Raw genomic sequence first — 19,491 nt, 5'->3', positions numbered from 1 at the left:
GCCAACCCCTCATTTATCCCCTCATTTAGGATTTCATTCATCACCTTTTGTCATTCTGCCTATTTCTTTTTTCCTTTTTTTTACTACACGTGACCAGTAAAGCACACTGGAATTAATTCCTGCCATGGGTTTTAGCATAAAATGATCAAATCGCCTAATAATAAGATCCAGATTGTATGATAATAAGATCCAACTGTTGAGCCTAGGGCAGTCTGAAAATGCTTACACGTTTATTGTGTGCTAAACTCATTAAAATGTTCAAACAGAACCATACCTGGCTTTTCTGCCTGTTTGAGTAGACAGAATCAGGCAATAATGGTGAACAAGCAACATCTTTACTTTAAGGGCACAGCTGGTGCTTCAAATCGTCTTGGTTTACAGATTAGCGGTAAATTACAAGTTAATGGGCCATGGTGAAAACAAAGACCATTGGGCTGGAATGTTTTAATTGGCCAAGGAGCATTGGAAAGAGCACTGTGGGGAGTTGTGAGAAGTTCAGGCTCATTCTTTGGGCTGCTGTGTGGCCAGACTATGATATATAACTTGTTTCCCCCAGTTTGACAGGCACAGCCTAAGTGTGAGGTAGAATTTATCTGTGGGAGACACTTTGTGTTTTCTGTGGAGTGTTTGTGTGCGTTGAAGTGGAGGGTCTGTGTTTGTGCTGAAGGGTAGGATATCTGCGTGTTGACATTCCAGTCATGCCAGTGACCCTGAGAAATAGTAGGTGATATCGGAGGAGGTGAAAGTTTGAAGGCACTGCCTAGAGAGGAGATGATTCCAGATTAAATATGATTGAGTTTAGGTGCAGAAGGATCAATATACCAATTACAACAAAGTGTACTTCTGTGTAAAGTGACCTGACTGTAAAGGTGATAGCATGCAGGAGATATAATCTCATGCTTTCAGCATTAATGGTTGCACTCCAAATTCAGATGATTTCATCGCTGTCATTTTGCAGCAGAATGTGGTCGAGATGAAAGGCCATCATTGGGTTATCTTTCATGTGCTTCCCAGGTTCAAACTGGATAACAGCACTGAGATTGGATTCTTAACATTTCTGAGAAGTAACCACTGAACTCCACTTCTTTTGTATTCCACAGACATAGTGCTTAAAGGAGCTGGTATGTGTTCTGCATTCACTGTATTAGCTTTTTTTGAACATATTAAACCAGGGTAGAATTCTCTAAAATGGTTAAAGCTGACAAGAATTAGTCACAAGTAGAACTACATCTTAGAATGCACACATCATACCCTTAGGTCAAGGCCTACAACAGGAGACTGAAAAATCATATCAGATTCTAGTGCTGTTAGTCAAAACTGAAATTCAAGGCTACTCTAAACTTATCGAAAGTGGATAGATGGAGATTGGAATAAGAAGTGCTGTTTTCTCTCCTGCAGAGGACTTGCCAAATATCGGATGTGAAAATATTTAGCTAATTTTTATGAGAATATTATTTTCCACTTGTTCGTAGTTCCATTCAAGGCCTGGGAACAAAGCTCGACACTTGTGGACTTGCACAATCTTTTAACAAATTTTACATTTCTGGCCACCTCAAGAAATTTCTATCAGGATGTAAGAAAAATGAAGTGAACTTTTCCTGCACTCATACTGCTACAGCAGAAGAGATATGTCCAATTAGTCAGTGAACTCTGTGTTTAAGTTCATTCTTCAGAAAATCTGGCTTCAGGGAGGTTCCAGTCTGTTTTGACTTCATCCCTTGCTCATAAGTTTGAATACTTGAGTCAGGCGAGTCTGAGGGTCTATACAGAAATGTGGATTACACAAGTTAAACCCGTAGAGAAAAGAAAACACACTTCCCTTAATGCCAAACTGAATAGAAAGCTTTATCAAAACAAAGTAGGGTAGCACTGGTGTTAATGCTGAGCACATGGCGGTGAAGGGCCAGGATAAATAGTGGGGCAATCCCAATGAGGAGATTGCTTTGGCATTGAGGGCCAGAGACATGAGCCTTGTGTCTCTTGAATGATGAGGTTTAACTGAACAGCAGGAGCTGAGGAGCAGTGGCTGGTCGGACAGAATAGTTAGTGTTGTGTCTGTGGTTAGTTAATAGTGCACCAAAACTCACCAGGCAGCCACAAGCAGGCTGCCCCACACTGTGTGGGCCATCTATACTTTTATGAAAGTACCCACATGTGTGGAATAGTTAGTGATGGCGCATTCAGGATATAGATAGGTCATTGTTTAAAGCTTTTTTTAGGGCATTTTGTAAAGTAAAAAAGTTCTCCATGTGCACTGGTTTCTAGTCTCTAGTTTCCTCATACTGTCCAAATGAATCCACGTGATGAATTAATTGTTCCTGGGATTGACTCCAGGATCCAATGCAAACTCTAACCAGGATAAAATGCCTAATGAAGTCAAGTCAAGTCAAGAGTCAAGAGGCTTTTATTGTCATTTCTACTATACACAGTTGTACACGGTACACAGTAAAAATTAGACAACGTTCCTCCAGATGAATGTTAGATGAATAAATGATCATATAAAACTTTTAAACTGAATAATAAGAATTGATTATTTTGAATGATCAGATAGTGTGTTTAAAACCTTAAATACAGGTATGAATCGATTTCTTTTCCCACTCGGAAATGTTACGTGTGTAAGGTTGATGCTAGGATTGTAAAAGTTTTTGGCATTTATGCAGCAAGCAGTCAGATAGGAAGCTTGGGAAATAAAAAAGACCATAATGCTTAATGTGAACATGAACAAGTTTTACTGAATTTAATCATTCATATATTTATCCTTAGTACTGCCTGGGCAAGGCTTTTAATTTCACTATAAGTTGGTGCAAAGAACAATAATATCTGGGTGACTGAAAAGAAACAAAAAGTCCCACCCACATCGCATTTTTGTAAAAAAAACAAAAAACAAAAAAAAAACGTGAAAGAATATGAAGCCCTGCTTTAGTCAACCCCCACTGTTGATTTCAATCTAAATACAGTCATTGTTAGTAATATATGAAGCATTAAACAGATGCAGATAGTGGCACTGATTCACGTGTTTTGAACACAATGCTCTATCACACTACTGGGTCTGAATCTGTGGCATCTAGAACACTTAGATATATAGATTTTGCTCAGAGTGGGAATATTTTCCTCACAGAAATCCAATCCATCTGCCGGGGCCTAGCTTAAATCATGCGTTGTGATGTTATGCAACTTTGTGCGGTTCATTAGCTTTGAAACTCTCTGTATTTACGTCTACACGGCACGTGAATGGTTTAATACAGAGTCTGGGTTGAAATCTTTTTGAGTGACTTTGTGCATGAATAAGAGGAGGTTGCTGAAGGAGTTAAGCATCAGAAGCCCAGCCCTATAGGAGTTAATGATTAGAGTAGAGAACCCTGGGTGGAGGAAAGCAAGAAGGCTGGGGCCATGCTTAGGGTGTGTATGTGTGTGTAAGAGTGTGCATATGTGTGTGTATTTGTAAAGAAGACAGCAGGATCGGCCGTAGTGCTTAAATGCAGCTGCCTGTTCCACTGAGAATGTAATCCATATGCGTGCACAAGTCCGCTGCAGGAGAAAGGAGACATATCACCCGCAAAGAAGCAATTTCTTTTGCTTTTTTTTTTAGTTTCAATTCCACTCATACCCGCCTCTGGATCCTGGCTTGCCTTCTGCAGCCAGGAAGAGAGAGACAGAAAAAAAAGGCAAAAGCTTGCAGTAGTCGCACGAGTCGAAAAAGTATAACGATGGAAGGAGAGGAGACGGTGGACGAGGGAGCTTTGCGGTAGGTCTTGTTTTTCTCATGTAAACACTTGCTCTTGCTTCAGTAGTAGCGAGTTATGGGCTCTCACGCCTGGATGGGAGCTGAGAGGTGACCATGTGGAGCGTGTGTGCGGGATATAAACAGATGGCTTGTGTATAGCAGATAGTAAAACAAAGATCTATGATTTAATGCGTGTTTCTTAGGCTTCGTGATGTTAATGAATAACTAGTCAATGCCTGTGTGATTCTGCTTCGCTGCCATTCTCCATCTGCAGCTCCTATTTCAATGTTTGTACACCAATCAAATTGCATTCCTTTCAGTAACAGCTAGAAGTGTTAGGGGAACATAAATGGAAAGGTCTTAAGCGAAATCATTAGTATTTATAGTTATAATTAAAGTTATTCTGACAACCTACTGTATGTTGTTTGCCCTTAATGTGGACCTAGGTAAGTGATCTGAACTCCCTTGACCTGGGGACCACATGTACAGAAAATCTGCTGAGTACTGAAAAAACCACCTGAGAAGCTAACTATTGCTGTTGCCAGCGCTTCAAAAACAGACACACTGATGCCATCTTTTTTGTCTTCAGATCTTGAGCATGCAGTAGGACTCGTTTCTTTGTTCAAGTTATTTGCAGAGATCAGGTAGAGGGTGATCTTCAGGTTACAGATAGAAAAGAGACGCCTCCTGGCTCATCAAGTGCTGCTTGGAGTATCTCATTTAATAATAGTTCACTTGGTCTTTGAAAAGGTTAACATCAATAAGGTTAAGAACAATATGCATTGCACAACGAGAAAAATGTTGATAAAAGCTAACAACAAGAAGACTTTTGAAAAGCTCAGGCTTCTATAGCTGATCTTATTGTTTCAAAATCTGGGAGGTTCACAGAATTTAATAACTGGCCACAACATCCGGATTGCCACACTTCAGACTTAGACACACCTGTCTGTCTGCCAGAATGCCCTTTCATGAAGTCATCAGGAAGTAAAAAGGATTTTTTTTATGGTTGCTCAAGTGGACAGGTCTTTCCACACCTACACGAGACAAGCATGACATGTTTGCTGGGATTTGTTTTTAACGAACACTTAATGAACGCCTGTGTGTGAAGGAGAAGTCCTAAGGCGAAGGCAGATGTTGAAATGTAGGTTGATTTGTAGTAACACAGTGCTGTAGTGTTGGCACAAGACTCCCTGGTACTGCAAGCTGGCAAAACGCCGCGCAGTCTGTCTTATGAGAGTCATAGCGCAGTTTGACTTTAGCACCCATAGGAAAAGATGTATTGTTCTGTGGAATGCTTTTTAAATGCCCCTCTGTATGTGTGTGTGTGTATACGTGTGTGTGCATGTGTGTACGTGCTAAAGTAAGCATGTTTTTGTATCTGTGCAAGACTTAAAAAAATGTTTATAAAAAAGGATTTCCGAGGATGGTGAAGTTTTACTCGACTATCCATCACTTTACTCAAGTATTAATCAAATAGAACTTGCATATCTGGTTAATGAAATCTTTTAAATCATTTATTTCACATTACAGAAATCCCACTTATTATTTAGCATCAGTCTAACGAGTTACTGCACATTTGATTGTGTTAGTAGGTGTGTATACAGCATGCTTATTTTTGATTGCACACACAATTGTTTAAAAAAATAATAAATAAATAAAGGTTATCGTCTTTGACATGATAGGAAGTTGTCCGATAAATATCCATAAATTAAGACAATTAAGAATATACTTTAAATTTCCAACATGTAAGAGGAGGAAGAGTTAGCATGTGACTGTTAGTACGTGACACGCTGCGTTGGCTGTGCTGCATTTTTGGAAGATTAACACCTTGTCCAGGAGGCGTGCGTCCATCATTTTGTCATTATTTTGTCATTCTCACCTTTCTGAGAGCATTTGAGCAATTCAAAGGTGTTTCTAATGGTACCATATACATTCGCGAGCATGAAGAAAATCTGCATTGCCAGCACATACAGTATGTAAATCTGATGGAGGGTATTAGATGGGTGTAACTTGTGAAAACATTTACACAGAGCTTTATTAAAGGATTGATAAACAGAGTCTGGTGTGCATGAACAGGAGGTGATACATTTCCTAAATACATCTCAAATGGATGTCAAGCAGATATTTACCTTCTGCATACATATGTCCTGCCCCTGTGCTAAATTTATAGAATCTCTCCGCTGCCGATTTGCTTAGCCTGGAACTGATCCTCAAATTTGGAACTCGGCTAACTATAAAAAAGGCCTAATTTCCTGATTACGCTCTGAGCATACTGTAGGCACCCACATGGCCTCGTTATGTCTGAGTCATTGTTCCCTCATCAAAAGAGCACTTAAATCTGCATTAACGTTTTAATGCTTAGCATCTGCAGATGGTACAATCTGACTTCAGGGCTCTGATCCAACTCCTACTTGATGACATTTGTTTTCATGTTTAGCCCATCCAAGCTAATTGAATAGTACAGTCCCGGAGTCAGTGTTTGCTTAAACCAGATGATCTGCTAACTGTAAAGCAGTGCAGAATTGGGTTCTTTCTGCTCACAGTAGGAGGAAAATACAGTATAATCAAATTAGAAATTAGACTTCCTGGATTCAATGCTGTATTTTTAGACTGAGAACCTGAACAGGAAATCATGGGTGTAAAACAAATTACCATAGACCTTTTTTGCTACAGTCTTGTATATAGTACCTTGTATATAACTTTTTTTTAAATATTCAGATTAGATTGATATGCTTGTAAGATATAAGCTCTACAAACTGAGATTTGTTTGTTACTTTTTTTGTGTAATAATTGGCCATAGGATTGCCATTGGATTATCATATCACTCATATCACCTGCAACAGGCTGCACAATTAAAAAAATGTTTGCATTGACACTTTAATTTCCCTCTGGGACAAAGTGGTCTATCTGTCTGTCTGTCTTTCTTATCTAAATGTTTTTTGGGAGAATGGATGCTCTTTCTTTGCATGTTGTGCAGTTCAGATCATTAATATACAGGCATTTGATTTCATCTTATTTCTGGAGTGAAACTTTCATGTGCACCAATATTATTTTATATTATGTATAAAGAGGTGAGACACGAGTGATAAAAATGAATGCATACATTTGCTCCTTATGGTTTAAAATGGGGATAATTGGTCAAATACACCACATTTTCATTAAGTAACTGTTAAACAAACATAATAATTTATATATTAATCCTTGCATTTATGCATTCATACTTTCATCTTCCATAAGAGAAAAATCTTTTTTGACTCTTTGACCATGTTTGTGGCTTGTTATAATGAAGGAACTTTGGTGAAACCTAACACGATTTGTCTTTTTCTTATTTTCTAAGGTTATGCAAACGTTTATACACCAAAGCAGGTGTGAAAGAGGAGTGGAAATGTACAGATTAGTTTGCACAAACTGAGATTGCGAGAAGGAAGACCATGTACCAACCACAAAGTATAAACATTATGTTGCTTCCTTCAAGTTTCAAGTGCACTTGAACTTAACAGTAGCCTTGGGGAAAAAAAAGTCACTTATATTATGTTTTTAGTCTGGCTCATCAGCAGATGGCTTGTGTAACAGTTTGCTGCTCACTAATCCGAATCGTTCCTTAGCTAACATCCGGGATAGATCAGTGAACATCTTTGATTGAATAAATCATGTTTAGTACATGTTCAGAGGAGGATGTCTATTTCCATCCTTCTGTTATTCATCAGATTAAAGGCTCTAGTGCCGATTTAATGGAGGAATGAATGGGGAATTTTCCAGTCTCTTCAGATGTACAGTCTGCTGCTTTTACATGCCTTGTTTTTTCAAGCTAATTGAAGAAGGATGATTCCAAATTTAACCTCTGAATTTGGTTGAAAGTGGATTCCAAACCCTGATCCTCCACTCTGGCCAGTGCCATTTCTCGTTCAGCTTTTTGTTAACGCCCTTGCATCTCTGACAGGAACCTACACCTTTTCATTTTCTCACTGGTGTGTTTTAATCACACCATTACCCTTTGTTACTCTAGATTTCAGCTCCTGCTGGACAGTCTTGAAAAGAACAGAGTACCAGCAGGATCACAAAACAAACATGATACTCCGACGCTTCATGTACCTGAAGTGTTGTTTTCCGTCCGCTTGCAGGCAGTGCGGTTTGCACTGTGAAGGACAGAAGATGGTATTTTTTTCTTTGATGTCAAACTCGATGTATAAAATCGAACAGTGTTGAATATTGGCAATATGTATGGTATCGTATTTTGTTGTTTTTGTTTTTTTTCCCTTCCAAAATTTCTTCCCAAACTCATTGTCATGGATGTGGTGGCTCATTTCATCACCCTAAACAACCTTATGCGGTTAAAAACCCACATGTGACTCAACCGGTACCACAGACACCCCAGGCTTCAAGATCAATGTCCTCAAAGAGATCAATATGCTATCTTATTCTGTAGTGCTTTTTTTGTAATGTGCCAGACTCTGACAGCTGATGAAATCACCATTCAAAGCTAAAGTTTCATTCTAGGGTTTGGATTTATAGGTACTTCAGGCACACACACAAACACACACACACACACACACACACACACACACACACACACACACACACACATACACACACACACACACACACACACACACACACACACACACACACACACACACACACACATATATACACATAGTACTCTCACTTTTTTCCAGCAAACGGAAAAATTAACTATCTGAAATCATGATCAGCAATGCGTAACAATAATTAGTAAGGTGTGTGCTAATATTGGCATGTATTTTCACCTGTCAAAGGATGATTTGTTTTTAATCTCTGCTGAACTCTTGTCTGATTGCGGCATCCGCAGCTCTATCAATACGCCTCCACCTTCTTGCTTGTCGGTAAGCCACTGCTTTTGTTCGCTTTGGCACCATTGACTGTAACTGCTTAACTGCAGACTCGTTTGACGTTTGGCAAGCAGATCAGGTGCGTGTTTTTTGATACGCTTTAATCTCCATGAGCCTCCTCTTTTTGTGCTGGTTTCTGTCGTACATGTTTAGCAGGCCCAGTGCTCAACCACCAAAATGAGAACTGTCAAGGAAGGATCGCACCAGGAAATGAATGGGAGATTAACCGTAGTCATGGAATCTTCACTCATTAGAGATTAGCGGCGAATCAAGATCTCGCCATTTGGAAACACCGACATTGCAAAAATGTGGTCGTCAGCAGTAAATCCTATGGTTATGCAAGATGGCCTACTCCTACAGCCTACTCTACTCTGTGATATTAGAGAGATTGAAGTCCGTCTCTGAAGACTGCTCCATTTACTAGGGAGAGACAGGGAAAGTGAAAGAAGCCAATAAACCAGACACTAGACCCTCATCACTCCCCTGTGTATGATGTCACCAGGATGAGTTTGACAGATATACAGTATACACTCTAGCGCTCTCGCAAGATTGATGGACCCCCAGTTTACGTAAAACCTGCGAGAAATACAACCTGATGGCCTTCTTCTTATTTTCTCTCCCAAATTCCATTCAAAATTTTGCTATATTTTGAGGCTCTTTTGTATGATGTAAGAAATAAAGCTGGAAAGCATGGAACAGCTTTAAAAATATGCAAAAGATGGTGTGATGTATAAATTCTAGGATTATTTATGAGTAAATTATTTTCCAATTCCCACAGAATCCACACGATTTATTTAGCATACAATGTGTTTTTGAATGGTTATTTTTCTTTGGTTAAGAGCAACAGCATCAATAGCTTTATGTAATGTACATTTTAGGATGAACATCTGTGATCCCCAAGTAAGATGATAAAACAAGCACTCATGTTTAGAGTACATTCTCCAGCTACTACAGGATTAAAGTTTTGAATAACAACCCTCTCTCTCTCTCTCTCTCTCTCTCTCTCTCTCTCTCTCTCTCTCTCTCTCTCTCTCTCGCAAGCACGATATATATATATATCGAGCGAACAAACGCTCTCTTTCTCTCTAAAAAGTTTTTATAATAAAAAAAAATTACTAAGCAAAAATACAAGGCTCATCTTATCAGCAATTATGCTTTACTTTGTTATCATGTTTGTTAAAATCATTTTATTGTTATTTCTAGATTAGGTGGACTATAAACGCACTATACACGCATTAGAACAAACGCACGAGTCTTTAAATTACATTGTCAACCATGTTACAGACAGAACTACAATCCAAACCATGCGCTTGTACAGAATAAATACACACATTTGGACCAATCAGATTTGAGGATTGAAAGGATTGTGGTATGAAAGGAATTAACTTTGTAACAAACACATTGTTACAACTGTTTAGATTTCGAAATTTGCTTAAGGTCACAGCAAGGTTAAATATTTTGAAACTTTTTTTTTATATCTTTCTTCCTGTTTGTTCTACAGAGTTGTGGTTTACAACTCAAGGCTCATTTTCTGGCCATGTCACACTTTTGCTACCTGTCAGTTTGCTGGTTGTACATTTGTTCAACTATTAATTGAGTTTTATTTGTATATTTGATAATGGACTTTTTCCCAAAGCAGCTTGTAAGAGATAAATAATTTATGAAATACGAATTTATCTTTAGTGCCTATAAGTGTATCCCTTATAAGTTTATCCCTTTTCCCAGTCCCAAAAATAACCTATTTTCATCATTTTACACCGAATGCTCTTTCATTATAGTTTTATTAATGTTGAGGTGTGGTCACTTAAATGCAGATCTGTTCGTGCAAATTGCAGTCCTAAGCCTATTAGATGTTTATATTAACTACAATCCAAATCTATCCTGCTTAGTAACTTCATGAATCTTTAGGCTTTTCATGTGGAAGCATCCCCAGGTGCACAGAGTGGTTTCTAACTGAATAGAGAGTAAAGGATAAGGATTATTTCTCTTTTGATATCAATATTGAATATACAGTATCAGTACCAATTCAAAACAGGACTTATACAATACAGGATATGAACTTTGGCATTGATCCAAACATATTTATTGTGTGTTTTAAGTGTATGAAAGTGCTAGACTGTACATCCAGTTCTTTTTGTTTAAATGAAATGGTATTGTTTTGTGAAAATGAATGTGCCAAGTGAATTAAAGTTAAATGGAACAGTGATTGATGTATAGGCAGAGTGAATTAATGCATTACAAAACGTCTGCACAAAAAGAAAAGAGGTATGAAAAGTGTAGAATTACATCCAGTTGACTGCTCACTCGAAGTTCAGTCAGCTGCCTTTCTGCACCGAGTTATTGAACTGTTTGGGTGAGTCTGAGAGATCAAAACTCCACGATTACACAGGAGAGTGCTTTATTATAAATTATACTGGATTTTAATACAACTTGGCCTTTTAGCTGCCTGCAGGGCTTCTCTCACTTTCTCTCTCTCTCTCTCTCTCTCTCTCTCTCTCTCTCTCTTTCTCTCTCTCTCTCTCTCTCTCTCTCTCTCTCTTTCTCTCTCTCTTTCCTTTTTTGATTTCTGGAGTGAAAAAAACGCAATAGGGCGCTCATTCAAAGCATTCATAAACAAACTGTACAGCACACGGAAGGGAAAGAGGGAAACACATTTTTAGCTTTATCCAGAATGAGTTTAGTGTTTTGCCTTTTTTTTTTCTTTCATCAAGTGATTAAATGACCAAACGACTGCCTGATCTCTTTTAAACATAAAAAATGAGTGTACTTCAGGCATCCGTGCACTAGGTGGCACTTTACATCTAAAGCAGATTTAAATGTGCACTTGGGTACATAAAACCAGAGCCAAATCAGAAAAACGGGGAGCAAGGACACCCTTTTTTGCTACATTTGATTGTTGTTCTCATTATTTTTATTCATTGGAGATAATCTAGCTTGAAGTCATAGTGCTAAAACAGTATGGTATCAAACCCTTTTATTAGCAAGTATTCAAATGGCATTGTGGGTAATGTCAGAAACTATGAACTAGAAGTACTAATATCAGTTAAAAAACATTTTTAATGACCAAAAAAAAATAAATTTTATTGCAGAATTATTCGTGGAAGATTTATTTATATAAAGTTTAATATGCAGGTTGCTCAGGGTGCATCTGATACTAAGCAGCAGTGTAATGAGGTTATTAGACCAACGTTTAACAGAGTTATGAGATGTATTCTACAAACAAGCTTCGTGGAAAACTACACACACCCACTCAGACACATGCTGTGATATCCCTGAATCTGAGCCTTCTCTCTTTCATATCTGCACTTGGCTGTAACTGAGTATTGTAGCACACAAATGCAACATTGCATCATAAGTTCACAATATTACCATCTTCATCAGCACATCGTAATCGGCCATGATATCATCGATCCGCTTGTAGTAATCGTCTGCAATCCAGAACATTAACATGACTGCTTTCTTTTAGCTGTAATTTGTAACAGAAGAGATTTCTCACTAATTCAAAGGGAAGACAAAAGATGGTTTTCGTTAGCCTGTCCGATACAAAACAGTATCTACGGTCTGTAGGAATGTGTGCAAATAATAAACGAAATCCTCTGCAGAAAGGTAGAACACTGTGGCATGTACAACTTCAGGTACTTATCAGATTCAGTGGACTTGCAACATGGAAATAAACATGTCAGTTTATCTTTATAATTATGTTAAGTTGATAAAAGTGGGGTGCAACTGGCTTGTAATTCAGTGTAGAAGCTTTATTACTGATAATATTGTGCAGGTTGGTCTTCATTATTATTTGCTGACTAGGTACATTTAGATATGTGTGTACAGACAAAGCACAACTTATTCATGACCGTGAAATTGCAAAAGCGTTTAACATTTTACACATAATTTTTCTTATATTTATTCTTATTTTCTGTTTGTGTTTTATTCCTTTTTGTATGTTTTCTCATTTGTACAAGGAATGACGTTATTACACGATATCTGGATTGAAGCCAGAGGGTTTTAGTAGCACGTGTGGAGTCCCTGTGTAGTACAGCCATAGCTGTGCAAGGGTCATCAGTGTTTTACTGTGCCGCACTGGTGCCTAATTATCCATCCCCCATCCCTTCCTCCACTCGTTCACTGCGTCCTCCAGCAGCCATGATGCTGTGGATGTGGCTGCTGTGAAGTGGTGACTGTGAGGTTTGTGTGTGTGTGTGTGTGTGTGTGTGTGTGTGTGTGTGTGTGTGTGTGTGTGTGTGTGTGTAAAAGTGTGAGAGAGAGAGAGAGAGAGAGAGAGCGCCATATTGGCCAAACAGGAATTGGGGAGGGGCTTATTATTGCTGTTAAAGATTCATTTTGAGGTGATAGTCATTGCTGTGCATATTTTTCTCCTGAACCGAATTCATGATGCCCATGCAATTAGAGTTTGTTTTCGCCCTTAACCTCTTTACTGACCTTTTGTTTGTTTGTTTGAGTGTCTTTTTTATTTTATTTTTATCAGAGATTTTCTATTAAATATTTCCCTGGGTCTGTTGACCGTAAAAAACAAAACAAATCAGGCACAAGGGCCTCTTTTGCCAGAAATGATGAAATGTTGATCAGAGTTCATCATGTGCTATGCCAAATGTTTTTTTTTTTCCCCCTCTTTCGTTTTAATGAACTGTTGGAGAAGATTCAGTAGCAGTGGCTTGGGAATATGGAGTACAATAAGAGTGGGCAGAGTGCCAGACAAACTCCTGACAGATGTAGTGAACTTGAATGCTTGGGGGGAAACAATCTTTTTATAAACCCAGCTTTTTTTGCCAAGTCAGAGCAAAGTGCGACATGCCATTTGTTACACTTGGACTGATGGATTGACAGGAATACGTCACTGTTTAATACTGATTTATCTGATCCTATTATCATGAGCAAATCACTCCCTGCGTACATGCCCTTGCATGCTGATTTTTATAGGTCACTTTTTTATAGCTGACTTGCCAGGACAAAACCCCGTGTGACTCTGTGACATCCATCCTGTTAGTTTGAAGAAACCGTAAAAAAACGAATACAATTATTGTCTGCACTGACACCGGCTGATCTACAGTATGAGTGAGAATGCTGTCTCAGAGAGCTTATTAATAGAATTCATTGTGAAACCCCATGAGCACTGATAACAAACTGACCCCATGCATGGCCTTCCTCATTCTTTTTCAGGTTGAGCGTTTCTTAGAATATGAATCATAATCATCATGAGCTTAACCTTAAACAAGTGTAAATGAAACACTGCAACAATGCTTTGGTCAGGGTTTAGAGCTTTAGGTTTGAATTCCAGAATATATTTCAGTCTGGAGCTTCATGGAGTTGTAAACATCACACTGGTGGAGGCTTATGCAAGCAACACTCACAGTGTCACACTCACAAACCTTTCAGTCAAAACCCTTTTTGCCTTTGTGATACTGTTCTTAGTAAAGAAACTGTGGATGTTTCTACACTTCACAAGCACATGATCCACATGTGAAATTCATGATTCTTTATTTATTTGCATTTTTATTTATTATTATTTTTGTAGCCACGTGGCTACAAACCTCTTACACAGGAAAAGCTATTTGTTGGCAGGTGTTCCTGCATTATTGCATGCCATACATTCAAAAGTGTAGCGCAATCATCGCATAGATCAGGCGGAATTCTTCTACGTAAAAAATCAATTCCTGTGTTTTTGAGCCCCGCCTCCAAACAAGAACCGAATCCGTTTTAGTGTTTTGGTTGAATGGTTGTAGTTTCACACATGTTTCACATGAACTGGACTTTTTTTTTTCTCGCATAGAGAACATGAGATTTGATTGATTTGTCATGATGTTCTTTTGGCACCTGTAGGACAGTTTCTTTCAGTTTCTTACATGATTATTGCTTTTTCACATGCGATCACATTATTTGCATGCTTTGAAAGATAGCTAAAAGATCTTGTTTTATTGCACGCAGAATGAAATATAGTAAATAAGTATCTCTAATGTGTACAGTCCAGCATTTCTGTACAAGATCTACATCTGGCAACCCTGATAAATTATATAACTACATGACATTTGTCAGGAAGCATGCATGGTGTCTGTTTTTCAGCTGCTTTTTGCAGGGTCACTCGAATAGTAGATTATGGTATGAGTTATTATTAATGTTGTCCTGCCCCCAAAATCTATGGTCACAAACCACTGCTGCTGAAGATATAACTAATGGTTAGACTGGTTAATATGTACAAGTGAAGTCTATTTGTGCAGTCTAATGAACATTTTCATGACTAGTCTGCTTAATTGAATAAAAATGTTACGTATAGACTTTTTAGGACAGGAAATCATGGCAGCACTGCTATGGCCATATTTTTATAGATTTAGATCATATTAGCAGTACTCATTGTGGCTGCTAAAAAGGAGTGAACATATTTTTAATAGGCCCCCTCCCTTGTTTAATGATTTTTAAGGACACATAAAAGCAAACAGTTATATAATAGAAGCAGATGTCTACATAAATAATTATACTTTATATCATCTTGGGGTATGGATGCAGTATTTGCTTGATGATGATGATGATGATGATGATGATGATACACTGATCCTATTAATGCAAAGTAACAACTGGGTATCTGGGTACGATCAGGAAGAAGGAGGGTCCTGAATTGCTAACATGGGTGAACCCCCCCCCCCCCCCTTTTTTTAGTTGCCGCACCCACTCTGTGGCACGTTTTGCAGTCATGGCTCTCCCATGGGTTCGCTGGTCATAATTAATGTATCACATCCATATCTTTGCCCTGTGATTTCAGGCCCTGGATAGGTCAATCAGTGACGAACAAGTTGATTTGACTGGTTGGAAGGGAATGAACAGAATGAAGATGTGAGAGGAGGAGAGTAAAAAAGATAGACAGTCGTAGGGACCAAATAAGCTGAGCGGTGCAGTTCTGTGAATGCAAGAGAGCACATGGGAGAAATAGAGAGAGGGAGTAAAGGACAGCAAAAGGCAAAGAGTGCAGAGTTGGAAGAGAAAAGAAGAGCAAATAGAAAGAGAGAAAGAGAATGAGAGAACGATAGAGGCTATGTTCTCAGGGAGAGAAAGGAGGACAGCAATTATTCTATCTAGCACCCAACAGACGCTCCTGGCATCAGCTGCTCTCTCTCTCTCTCTCTCTCTCTCTCTCTCTCTCTCTCTCTCTCTCTCTCTCTCTTTTTCTGTCCCTTTCTTGCTGTCTGTTTCTCTGGCCATCTGGTGCTCACGGTGAATGTTACATAATTGATCCGAGGAAATATGCTGAAGTTCCGAGCGGATCGGCGAGTCAGGTAGGTGAGGTGGTGACACTGCAGGGACGCTTTGGTGGAGCACGGCAGCGAGAGCGAAAGAGAGAGAGAGGGGAGAGAGGAAGAGAGGGATGGGGGGAAGTTTATAGTGAGCGAGCTAGAGAGAGGCAGGCAGCTGCAGAGGCAGCATGACTGGAAACTCAGAGCTGGAGGTCAGGCAGGACTGCAATGCAGTGCTGGAGGGAGACATCCATGGCTCAGAGAAGATCCATACAGGCTTTTGTACCTCAGCATTGTGTGAGTGTTGGTAGGTAGATGTGTGTTTGATGTCAGTGCTGACCATGTGCTCCAAAAAAATGCAAGTGTTTGTCAAATGTAGTACATTTAAGATCATGAGCAGACTAACATGCTATTGATAACAGTATCGTGTCCTTTATGTGCAATATTTAGTGCACTGGTTCTGTTTCTATATAGGTTTCTGGGTTATGCATGATAAAGCATGCTCAGTTGCAAGATCCTTAGAGATGACACACACATACACACATACACATGTTCTAGATTCTCCATTTGCCTTTAGAGTGACTGGATTCCTGACTGTTGTTTGTTCTCTGTTGCGTTTATTTGTATATGTGTGTGTGTATGTGTGTGTGTGTGTGTGTGTGTGTGTGTGTGTGTGTGTGTGTGTGTGTGTGTGTGTGTGTATATATATATATATATATATATATATATATATATATATATATATATATATATATATATATATATATATATATATATATATATATATATAATGTGTGTGTGTATGTGTGTTCTAGATTCTCCATTTGCCTTTAGAGTGACTGGATTCCTGACTGTTGTTTGTTCTCTGTTGCGTTTATTTGTATATGTGTGTGTGTGTATGTGTGTGTGTGTGTGTGTGTGTGTGTGTGTGTGTATATATATATATATATATATATATATATATATATATATATATATATATATATATATATAATGTGTGTGTATGTGTGTTTGTCAGAGTATGTGAATCAGCAGACTGCACTGACAGCTTGTGCTTGTGCATGCCATTCTTAAGCATAATTTTTCGTAGGAAGTGAGACATCTCTAATCTGCCAGAAATCTTCAGTTTTCTTCCATAGTTGACTAAAATTCTGATTTGTGGTCATCTAGACCCCTTTTCCAGCTCCTCGTCTGTCACGGTAAAATACAGAGTGTAGAACACCGAACTTCTTTCCCTCTTAATAATTTAGTTTGCGGCACGACAGCTGCAGAGTGCGACGTATTGCCAAAGAGCGCTTTCAATGTTATTGTTTATATTTTTCACTGGGTGCTTTATTGTTACTTTCAGTTTGGTAGAAACGAGCATTGTGGCCAGAAATGACATATTGTGATAAGAAAATATGGCGTATGACCTTTTATCATATTAAAACAAGTCAGATCAAGATTGGCCAGCGATTAACCTTATTTGGAAGATATTCTAAATAATCTGTATAAAACTCTCGATTGTTACAGGGATCATTTTCTCCTGCAATCTCACCACTGGTAAAAAAAAGCCTTATAATCTGCTTTTAAGACCTTATAAGTCCTTTACAATGCAGCATGCATGATCATGTATTTTTACTGTATCAGAGTGCAGTGCTACTCCAGCAGACTGGTTCAAATCCAGGAAAGATTATCTACTCACTTCTTCTCTAGTGAACGTGAATTCAGTTCCTGTGCAGCAGCTGCATTCTGTACAAGTTTAAAGCACTTGTCGTTGGGGCTCGAGTCCCTGGAGCACAGCCTATCTGAGTTCTCTAAAGTGGAACGAGATACTGCCTTCAGTCACAAGTGGCTGAATGTAAGTGACTGTCAGGTTAAATTCAGAACAGGAGTGCAGTACGTTATTCAGATGGATACCAGGACTTGTCTTCACGCTCCAGGCTCCATGATGCTGTTCATGCTGCCATAGTTTCATGTTTGGTTGCACTTCAAATATTTTTGTATGACTGTAAAACCCTCTGGACAGTTATGGCCATGGTCAAACACCCAGCCCACTCCTCGCCGAAACACACACTCACAAGCAGCTAAATGGGTGTGTATTGATTGAGTGTAACACTGTACTGCTAAGTGTTGAATTATTAAGCAAGTTGGGTGAATGTGCTTTGGTATTTTCACAAGAGTGTTGTGACTAGTCTGGAAAAGTGTCATGGATCTTGCAAAACATTTATACTGCTATTCGTCTGCTTTCTTTTTTCCAGTCAGAATGAGCCGAACGGGCCAGCTGGGCTCCCAGTGATCCATACTCATCTGGAGGAGAACGGACAGATCCAGAAAGAGTTGCTGTAAGTGTGCTGTCCATTCTGTCTGAATTTTTTTATGTCTTAATTTATTTTCTTTTACTCAAACGAAATTGCAGGTGTGCAGGTTTCACACACACACACACACACATATATATATATATATATATATATATATATATATATATATATATATATATACAGTGAGGAAAATAAGTATTTGAACACCCTGCTATTTTGCAAGTTCTCCCACTTAGAAATCATGGAGGGGTCTGAAATTGTCATCGTAGGTGCATGTCCACTGTGAGAGACATAATCTAAAAAAAAAAATCCAGAAATCACAATGTATGATTTTTAAACTATTTATTTGTATGATACAGCTGCAAATAAGTATTTGACCACCTGAGAAAGTCAATGTTAATATTTGGTACAGGAGCCTTTGTTTGCAATTACAGAGGTCAAACGTTTCCTGTAGTTTTTCACCAGGTTTGCACACACTGCAGGAGGGATTTTGGCCCACTTCTCCACAGAGATCTTCTCTGGATCAGTCAAGTTTCTGAACTGTCGCTCCTTTCAAAGATTCTCTATTGGGTTTAGGTCTGGAGACTGGCTAGGCCACGCCAGAACCTTGATATGCTTCTTACAGAGCCACTCCTTGGTTATCCTGGCTGTGTGCTTCGGGTCATTGTCATGTTGGAAGATCCAGCCTTGACCCATCTTCAATGCTCTAACTGAGGGAAGGAGGTTGTTCCCCAAAATCTCGCAATACATGGCCCCGGTCATCCTCTTCTTAATACAGTGCAGTCGCCCTGTCCCATTTGCAGAAACCCCCCCCCCCCAAAGCATGATGCTACCACCCCCATGCTTCACAGTAGGGATGGTGTTCTTGCGATGGTACTTATCATTCTTCTTCTTCAAAACACTTTTAGTGGAATTATGACCCAAAAGTTCTATTTTGGTCTCATCTGACCACATGACGTTCTCCCATAACTCCTCTGGATCATCCAAATGGTCATTGGCAAACTTAAGACCTGCCTGGACATGTGCTGGTTTAAGCAGGGGAACCTTCCGTGCCATGCATGATTTCAAACCATGACGTCTTAGTGTATTACCAACAGTAACCTTGGAAACGGTGGTCGAAGCTCTTTTCAGGTCATTGACCAGCTCCTCCCGTGTAGTTCTGGGCTGATTTCTCACCTTCCTTAGGATCATTGAGACCCCATGAGGTGAGATCTTGCATGGAGCCCCAGTCCGAGGGAGATTGACAGTCATGTTTAGCTTCTTCCATTTTCTAATGATTGCTCCAACAGTGGACCTTTTTTCACCAAGCTGCTTGGCAATTTCCCCGTAGCCCTTTCCAGCCTTGTGGAGGTGTACAATTT

General features: G+C 39.1%; 1 protein-coding gene across 31 annotated transcripts in view; it reads left to right on the top strand.

Annotated features, from left to right (window-relative positions):
* The window catches only part of plekha6 (pleckstrin homology domain containing, family A member 6), a 91,399-nt gene that overhangs the window by 28,714 nt on the left and 43,194 nt on the right, over window positions 1-19,491 (top strand). For 4 of the 31 annotated variants that reach the window (XM_083534006.1, XM_083533992.1, XM_083534004.1 and 1 more), the window contains one exon: window positions 18,071-18,154. Coding sequence is in view for 26 of the 31 variants with exons in the window: in XM_083533985.1 (XP_083390111.1) it covers window positions 16,019-16,137; window positions 18,071-18,154 (203 nt within the window). In the remaining 5 variants the exon portion in view is untranslated. The other 27 variants (XM_083533999.1, XM_083533998.1, XM_083533990.1 and 24 more) reach the window with 17 other exon arrangements.

Source organism: Silurus aristotelis, assembly GCF_946808225.1.
Source record: "Silurus aristotelis genome assembly, chromosome: 28".
Classification (NCBI taxonomy): Eukaryota; Metazoa; Chordata; class Actinopteri; order Siluriformes; family Siluridae; genus Silurus; species Silurus aristotelis.
Note: the sequence above shows the minus strand (reverse complement) of the source record. Positions and strands in the feature narration are given on the sequence as shown.